Below are 9,177 nucleotides of genomic sequence, written 5' to 3'. Positions count from 1 at the left end.
ACTGGTCAAATATACATAAGGGGGTAAATCAGGGGTTTCCAGGAAGAGCATAATTCCGTTGGTGGTCCAGGAACCGAAAAATGTTGAGAACCACTGCTGTAGACTACATCCATTAGAATGTCATGAACACTACAGTTGAAGAGCTGAAGATGTGAGCCTGTGGTGGAGATGCAGCCTGTTTTTAAGACCATTAGTGATTTAAAAATACCAATACAACTATCCCGTTTCAGGAGCGAGACGGCCTTTTATTTCTAAAAATATGGCCAATAAAAATATGACCCAAGGCCAAAATAAATACTAGTTCTGTTCTGGATTTCGTCAGAAGAACTGTTGAGTCCGCTCTCTGATTCTTAACATGAGAAGAAAGAGAGCCACTGGCAAAATCCTCATCATAAAACCCCGCCCTTTTGAGTACTGTTCCGCCTTCTGATTGGCTTCTGAGACCTCTCCTGGCCGCTGGTTGGCTGTCCCTCGCGAGACAGACGGAGAATTTGTTCTTTACGGAGTGGGACGGAAGCGCGAGGGCAGAATACGCAGAGACAGACCAGCAACCTGTCACCACAGCGTTTAGAGCGCAGACCTAACAGAGTTACTATACCGGGAAACTGGAACGGACAGGGCTCCGGGATGTCTCCGATGTCTCGTCCGTGAGAAACCACATAAGGAACTATCGAAACAGACACTGCAAAGCGCGGCAAGAGTTTTAATTGCAAGGAAAATCTGGATATAACAGTTCCTTTAATTATTTCCGTTGGATACGTTGTTTCCAACTTTGCTTGACGGGTCGGAGTGGACTACCAACTGTGCTTCCAGTGGAGAGTTTCGTCTTGGCGAGACAGGAGCGGATATAAACAGCCGCTGACCGCGCACTCTGAAGTGGACTAATCTTTCCCCAGCACCCGATGGACTAGCCTACCAGGTAACGCCCGGAACCCAATTAGTTGATCAATTTGGATTCTTAGCGGGATTACTTTGGACCTTTCCCCCCCTCGTAACAATGAGTCGGGCTGTGTGCACTCTTGCGGCGGTAGCGCTCTCCCTCGCGCTGCTGTGCGGTCCAGGATCCATTGGTCTGGTGCGTGCATTCGGCGACGAGACAGAGGAGATGACGTGCGACCCGATACGCATCGCCATGTGCCAGGACCTGGGCTACAACGTCACCAAGATGCCCAACCTGGTGGGCAACGTCCTGCAGTCAGACGCCGAGCTCCAGCTCACCACCTTCACACCACTCATACAGTATGGCTGCTCCAGCCAACTGAAGGTACACACACACACACACACACACACACACACACACACACACACACACACACACACACACACACACACACACACACACACACACACACACACACACACACACACACACACACACACACACACACACACACACACACACACACACACTTTTATATTGTACCTTTATTTAACCAGGCAAGTCAGTTAAGAACAAATTCTTATTTACAATGATGGCCTAGGAACAGTGGGTTTAACTTCCTTGTTCAGGGGCAGAATGACATATTTTTACCTTGTCAGCCTGGGGATTCAATCCAGCAACATTTTGGTTACTAGTCTAATGCTCTAACCACTAGGCTACCTGCATATATTTTACTATCTTTGTGTGAACCACATTGATTTCCATTAAAAATCCAAATTCCCCCTAAACATAACCCTTACCCCTAATTGTTACCCTAAACCTAGCCCTAAGCCTAAAATAGCTTTTGTCCTCGTGGGGACCAGGGAAATGTCCTCACATGGGAGAATTGTCCTTGTTACGATCCTTGTGGGGACTGTGGCGGATTTCCGGTACCCACACACACTCTAGCTACTCCAGCCGACTAAAGGCACACACACACACACACACACACACACACACACACACACACACACACACACACACACACACACACACACACACACACACACACACACACACACACACACACACACACACACACACACACACACACACACGCTGGGATGGTTCTCAGGCTGGGATGGTTCTCAGGCTGGGATGGTTCTCAGGCTGGGATGTGTGATTGAGCAGGCAGTGTATAATGGAAAGAGAGAAAGAGAGAAAGAGAGCACATGACAGAGTCGCAGGGAGGCAGCCAGTCTTGGTTCAGCAGCACAGATAATACATATCTGAGGAGAGGGCCAGGTCAGCTCCACATGGCAACAACAGTACTACTCTCTGTTAGGCCGCTTGTCTAACCTGAACCACCATGAAGCTGGAAATTAAATCCGTCCCATTGTGTCTTTTTCGTAAGGTTTTTATTGTCCTGGCTGAAATTACCAATTACTGTGTTAGAAAAGAAGGTGCAATCTAGAACCAAAAAGGGTTCTGCGGCTGTCCCCATAGGAGAACCCTTTGAAGAACCTCTTTAGGTTCCAGGTAGAACCCTTTTGGTTCCATGTAGAACCATTTCCACAAAAGGTTCTACATGGAACCAAAAAGGGTTCTCCTATGGGGACAGCCTCAGAACCCTTTGAAGAACCTCTTTAGGTTCCAGGTAGAATCCTTTTGGTTCCATGTAGAACCATTTCCACAAAAGGTTCTACATGGAACCAAAAAGGGTTCTCCTATGGGGACAGCCTCAGAACCCTTTGAAGAACCTCTTTAGGTTCCAGGTAGAACCCTTTTGGTTCCATGTAGAACCATTTCCACAAAAGGTTCTACATGGAACCAAAAAGGGTTCTCCTATGGGGACAGCCTCAGAACCCTTTGAAGAACCTCTTTAGGTTCCAGGTAGAATCCTTTTGGTTCCATGTAGAACCATTTCCACAAAAGGTTCTACATGGAACCAAAAGGGTTCTCCTATGGGGACAGCCTCAGAACCCTTTGAAGAACCTCTTTAGGTTCCAGGTAGAATCCTTTTGGTTCCATGTAGAACCATTTCCACAAAAGGTTCTACATGGAACCAAAAAGGGTTCTCCTATGGGGACAGCCTCAGAACCCTTTGAAGAACCTCTTTAGGTTCCAGGTAGAATCCTTTTGGTTCCATGTAGAACCATTTCCACAAAAGGTTCTACATGGAACCAAAAAGGGTTCTCCTATGGGGACAGCCTCAGAACCCCTTTTGAACCCTTTTTTTAAGTGTAGTTATTTGTGTGATTAGATGGAAATGTCAGGATGAATACATCCAGTGCTGTTGATATTTAGTGTGGTTTACCACTCCGTAGTCTGTAGACACAGCAACCCACTGGAAACTCTGTCTCTAACGACATCCCTTATCCTGACCATTGAGATATATTAACAAACGTTCAGTCCATTCGTCAAATTCTAATTGATTTAAGAGCTTTTGTGTTATTATTGCGGCATTGTAGTTGTCTGGATGCTATAGGTTATTATGAGTTTGTGTTGTGATTGTCTGTCTCTTGTGGTTCAGTGTGTGAGTGTGGTATGTGAGCTATCTGGAGTGACGGATGTGAATGTTGCCATTTCCTATCTGAGCACAGAAACATGCCTCAGATTAGGCTCGTTCTTTCTTACACACTCTCAGACATTCATCCGAGGAAATGGAAACTAGATCTTGCACATTTGCTTTTCTAATAGGAAGAATCTCTCAGGTATCCACACAGACACTTGGCCGTGAACAGTGGCAGCACTCAGGTTACCTGCTGTGGAGGGAGGAAAACGGGCCTTCTCCAGCCCAGCTAGTGATCAGAGAGCAGTAGCACAGCTCCAATAGAGAGAAGCGTCTCTGATATGGTCTCTCACCCACAATGCTGCCCAGCGCTTCCAATGCCACAGGGTAGGTAGCCCCTGTGGCCCTGAAACATTCATCTCTCCAGGGAATTATTTGTACGACCATTCAATCACCTGTTTATTTGTTGTAGTAGCTTTAATAATCATGTTGAAATCCCTAAAGGTTTCAGCACAATGTTTTCTGCCCAGTGGCTGGTTTTCCTGACTGGGCTTAAACAACAGTTCCTTTCATTTCCAGTTGTCTGAAATTAGAATAGGAAGCAGACTAAGCACCATGATGCAACACAGGGAAAGCAGACAGAGCAATGCACACAGAATCATCATAGAAACTATTTTAGAAATGAATTGATATCCAAAGATAACACCCCTCTGTCGCTCTCTCTCCAGTTCTTCCTGTGTGCGGTGTACGTACCCATGTGTACAGACAAGGTTCCCATCCCCATCGGGCCGTGTGGCAGCATGTGTCTGTCTGTCAAGAGGAAGTGTCTGCCAGTCCTAATAGAGTTCGGCTTCGTCTGGCCAGAGCTGCTCAACTGCAGCCTGTTCCCCCCTCAGAACGACCACAACCACATGTGTATGGAGGGTCCAGGGGATGAGGAGGCCCCTTTCCACCCGGTCCGACCCCTGCCCCCCCAGGAGGAGGAGTGCCAGGCCCTGGGGGCCGGGCCAGACCAGTATGCCTGGGTGAGGCGGAGCCACAGCTGTGCACTGCAGTGTGGGTATGACGCGGGGCTGTACCGGCGCGAGGCCAAGGTGTTTACAGACGTGTGGATGGCAGTGTGGGCGGTGTTGTGTTTCCTCTCTACCACCCTGACCGTCCTCACCTTCCTCCTGGACTCAACACGTTTCTCCTACCCTGAGAGACCCATCATCTTCCTCTCCATGTGCTCCAACCTCTACAGCGTGGCCTACCTGGTGAGGACATAGGACTTAGAGCAGGGGTAGGTCGCTGCTACTGGAGTGTTGCAGGCACTTCATGTTTTGATTTAACTGACCTGGAAGACCAGGTCTAATTTAGGCAACCTGAACTGATTGCTTTTACTTAGAAACTTTTAGAACATATACAGAAGTGTGTTCCAGCCAGTGACGCCTCCACATACAATCAAGGGTAACACAATAAAGCTTGAAAGCTTATTTCCATTGTGGTCCTTTTGGAGGGGGAAGGGTGGGGGCTGCTGCAAGGTTAGTAGTGGCAACAAACAATGACAGACAAAATGGTTTGTTTCATCAAATTAGCTAATTAGTACAGTTCAATTTCCTAATGAACAACTTTGGGCAGGTGCATCTCCCTTGTCTCACATACCCCTAATATATATATACATCAATCCCTAATATATACAAGACCGGAGGCATACTGTACCTACAGGGTTGCCTTCCCCTGACATCAATGATTAAACTAATGCTTAAAACACTGGGCTGTTTCTCAATAGTTTAAATTAGCCTCCTCTTCTTCATGATCACTAATATGACAGGTGGAAGCAGTTTGTTGTAAACCTGTCCAGTCCTTTCAGCTACCAGTGGTAATGAGGAAAGTAGAACATGACAGGAAGACATGCTAGAGTACGTAGACCCAGCAATGGTCTCCTGGATGACCCCTGGTCTCCTGGATGACCCCTGGTCTCCTGGATGACCCCTGGTCTCCTGGATGACCCCTGGTCTCCTGGATGACCCCTGGTCTCCTGGATGACCTGGTCCATGTCTAACCCATGTGTCTCTGTCTTTCCCTGTAGGTGCGCCTGACTCTGGGTCGGGAGCGTGTGTCCTGTGACCTGGAGGAGGCAGCGGTACCTGTTCTGGTACAGGAGGGGTTAAAAAGTACTAGCTGTGCCATTGTCTTCCTCCTGCTCTACTTCTTTGGCATGGCCTCCTCGTTGTGGTGGGCACACACACAAACACACACAAAAGTATTACACTGTAAGGAATAGATTTGAATGAAACCGTTAGAACAGTGGACTCCCAGCCTCTAACCCATATCTCTGCTCCTCCCAGGTGGGTGATTCTGACTCTGACCTGGTTCCTGGCTGCAGGGTTAAAGTGGGGTCACGAGGCCATTGAGATGCACAGCTCCTACTTCCACATAGCAGCCTGGGCAATCCCCGCCATCAAGACCATCGTCATCCTCATCATGCGACTAGTAGATGCTGATGACCTCACTGGGCTGTGCTACGTGGGTAACCTCCAGCAGGAGGCAGTGACGGGTTTCGTGGTCGCCCCGCTCGCTGCATACCTCCTCATCGGCACTCTGTTTATCTGCGCCGGCTTGGTGGCCCTGTTTAAGATCCGCTCCAACCTGCAGAAGGACGGGGCCAAGACAGACAAGCTGGAGCGTCTGATGGTGAAGATCGGGGTGTTCTCTGTGCTGTACATGGTACCTGCGTCCACCGTGATAGGCTGCTACCTCTACCAGCTGTCCCACTGGGGGGACTTCAGGGCCAGTGCCAGGGACTCGTATGTGGCAGCAGAGATGCTGAGGATCTTTATGTCTCTGCTGGTGGGCATCACGTCGGGCATGTGGATCTGGTCGGCCAAGACCCTCCACACCTGGAAACGCTGCTCTGCCCGGCTGTGGAGAGACGGTCGGGCAGGGAGGGGCAAGCGGGCACCGGGGGACAGCTGGATAAAACCTGGCAAGGGCAATGAGACGGTGGTGTGAGTAGAGAGGGAGAGAAAGAGGGGAAGATAGGAACTGGGTGGCTTTTTAAAGCAAACCTACCCCCAAACCCACTGCTAGTGCTACTACCTGATGTAGGAGAGTGAAAGAGAGAAGGACAGACTGATAAATAGCCCCACTAAGCAGACAGTGGTCTCCTTTGCCCACGTTGTCTGTGGTTCTCTCCCTACTAGCAGACTAACCCACTGCCAGAGAAGAGACTGACCCTGTTGCCTACAGCAGACTAACCCACTGCCAGAGAAGAGACTGACCCTGTTGCCTACAGCAGACTCTGGGCTGATCCATAGAACCTTCTGACTTCAGACAGGTGTTTTAAAGGTTGAATTTACACTGGAGTCATGGTCCAGATGATGTACAGATCTAAACTACAGCCACACTGAAATGCACTATGACTAGCTGATGTGGATGTAGCTTGGTTAACATGCCTTATGTGGAACGGGAGGCTGGGCTGCCCAGCCAGCCACACTCTGGAGGCTATGAAGCTATGCCACTGCAACGGCACCTGGGATTTGTAGTGAATTGACTCTATGGTGCTGCAGCTAAGGCACCTGGGAAACGTAGCCCTATGTCCTTTACCTCAGTGCTCAGCAAGCAGCACAGCTGACCTCCACCGACCTACACACAGTCTTAATGAGGAAACAGACATTCAACTATGAACTCTGAACTATAACCCTTGACCTTCTTCAGTCACTCATGGAACCCTTATGGATGGCGGTCAGTAATGAACTGGTGTAAGGTTATTTCTGTATTTCTTTTTACCGGTTTTGGAAGTGAATTAAGGGTTATTATGAATGATGTTAGACAATCAACCCCCAAAACATATTATGCAAATGCAATAATAAACAAACAGTGAAAACACACAGAGAGAGGATCACACTCATACAGTCTGTAGAGTTGCCCCTTATGCAATCCACTCCCATCAAATCTGCTGCATCAGCTGAGTTGTTATTGCATTAAGCTGCAACCATTACAACACACACAGCAGAGAGACAGTCAAATACAACACACACACACACACACACACACACACACACACACACACACACACACACACACACACACACACACACACACACACACACACACACACACACACACACACACACACACACACACACACACACACACACACACACACACACACACACACACACACACACACACACACACACACACACAGCAGAGAAACAATCAAATACAACACACACACACAGCAGAGAAACAATCAAATACAACACACACACACACACACAGCAGAGAAACAATCAAATACAACACACACACACACACACACACACAGCAGAGAAACAATCAAATACAACACACACACACACACACAGCAGAGAAACAATCAAATACAACACACACACAGCAGAGAAACAATCAAATACAACACACACACACAGCAGAGAAACAATCAAATACAACACACACACACACACACAGCAGAGAAACAATCAAATACAACACACACACACACACACACACACACACACACACACACACACACACACACACACACACACACACACACACACACACACACACACACACACACACACACACACACACACAGCAGAGAAACAATCAAATACAACACACACACACAGCAGAGAAACAATCAAATACAACACACACACACACACACACACACACACACACACACACACACACACACACAGCAGAGAAACAATCAAATACAACACACACACACACACACACACACACACACAGCAGAGAAACAATCAAATACAACACACACACACACACACACAGCAGAGAAACAATCAAATACCACACACACACACACACACACACACAGCAGAGAAACAATCAAATACAACACACACACACACACAGCAGAGAAACAATCAAATACAACACACACACACACACAGCAGAGAAACAATCAAATACAACACACACACACAGCAGAGAAACAATCAAATACAACACACACACACACACACACAGCAGAGAAACAATCAAATACAACACACACACACACACACAGCAGAGAAACAATCAAATACAACACACACACACACACACACACACACACACACACACACAGCAGAGAAACAGTCAAATACAACACACACACACACACACACAGCAGAGAAACAGTCAAATACAACACACACACACACACACAGCAGAGAAACAGTCAAATACAACACACACACACACACACAGCAGAGAAACAGTCAAATACAACACACACACACACACAGCAGAGAAACAGTCAAATACAACACACATACACACACACACAGCAGAGAAACAGTCAAATACAACACACATACACACACACACAGCAGAGAAACAGTCAAATACAACACACATACACACACACACAGCAGAGAAACAGTCAAATACAACACACACACACAGCAGAGAAACAGTCAAATACAACACACACACACACACACAGCAGAGAAACAGTCAAATACAACACACATACACACACACACAGCAGAGAAACAGTCAAATACAACACACATACACACACACACAGCAGAGAAACAGTCAAATACAACACACACACACAGCAGAGAAACAGTCAAATACAACACACACACACACACAGCAGAGAAACAGTCAAATACAACACACACACACACACACAGCAGAGAAACAATCAAATACAACACACACACACACACACAGCAGAGAAACAGTCAAATACAACACACACACACACAGCAGAGAAACAATGAAATACAACACACACACACACAGCAGAGAAACAGTCAAATACAACACACACACACACAGCAGAGAAACAGTCAAA

The 9,177-nt window shown here is 47.3% G+C and overlaps 1 protein-coding gene across 1 annotated transcript; it reads left to right on the top strand.

Moving 5' to 3' along the window:
- The first annotated feature begins 538 nt into the window (after positions 1-538).
- Positions 539-7,432, top strand: LOC123992551 (frizzled-4-like). Its single transcript, XM_046293765.1, has 4 exons — positions 539-1,264; positions 4,100-4,627; positions 5,443-5,588; positions 5,702-7,432. Exons 1-4 carry the CDS (start codon positions 998-1,000, stop codon positions 6,363-6,365), a joined length of 1,605 nt encoding a protein of 534 aa, XP_046149721.1. The 5' UTR covers positions 539-997; the 3' UTR covers positions 6,366-7,432.
- The last annotated feature ends 1,745 nt before the right edge of the window (positions 7,433-9,177 follow it).

Source organism: Oncorhynchus gorbuscha, linkage group LG13, assembly GCF_021184085.1.
Source record: "Oncorhynchus gorbuscha isolate QuinsamMale2020 ecotype Even-year linkage group LG13, OgorEven_v1.0, whole genome shotgun sequence".
NCBI classification, from domain to species: Eukaryota; Metazoa; Chordata; class Actinopteri; order Salmoniformes; family Salmonidae; genus Oncorhynchus; species Oncorhynchus gorbuscha.
Note: the sequence above shows the minus strand (reverse complement) of the source record. Positions and strands in the feature narration are given on the sequence as shown.

Excerpts from the sequence above, each read along its gene's own strand:
- LOC123992551 (XM_046293765.1), top strand. The coding sequence starts at position 998 with ATGAGTCGGGCTGTGTGCACTCTTGCGGCGGTAGCGCTCTCCCTCGCG. Across the intron at positions 1,265-4,099 it reads GCTGCTCCAGCCAACTGAAG|TTCTTCCTGTGTGCGGTGTA; the intron begins GTACACACACAC and ends CTCTCTCTCCAG. Across the intron at positions 4,628-5,442 it reads TCTACAGCGTGGCCTACCTG|GTGCGCCTGACTCTGGGTCG; the intron begins GTGAGGACATAG and ends CTTTCCCTGTAG.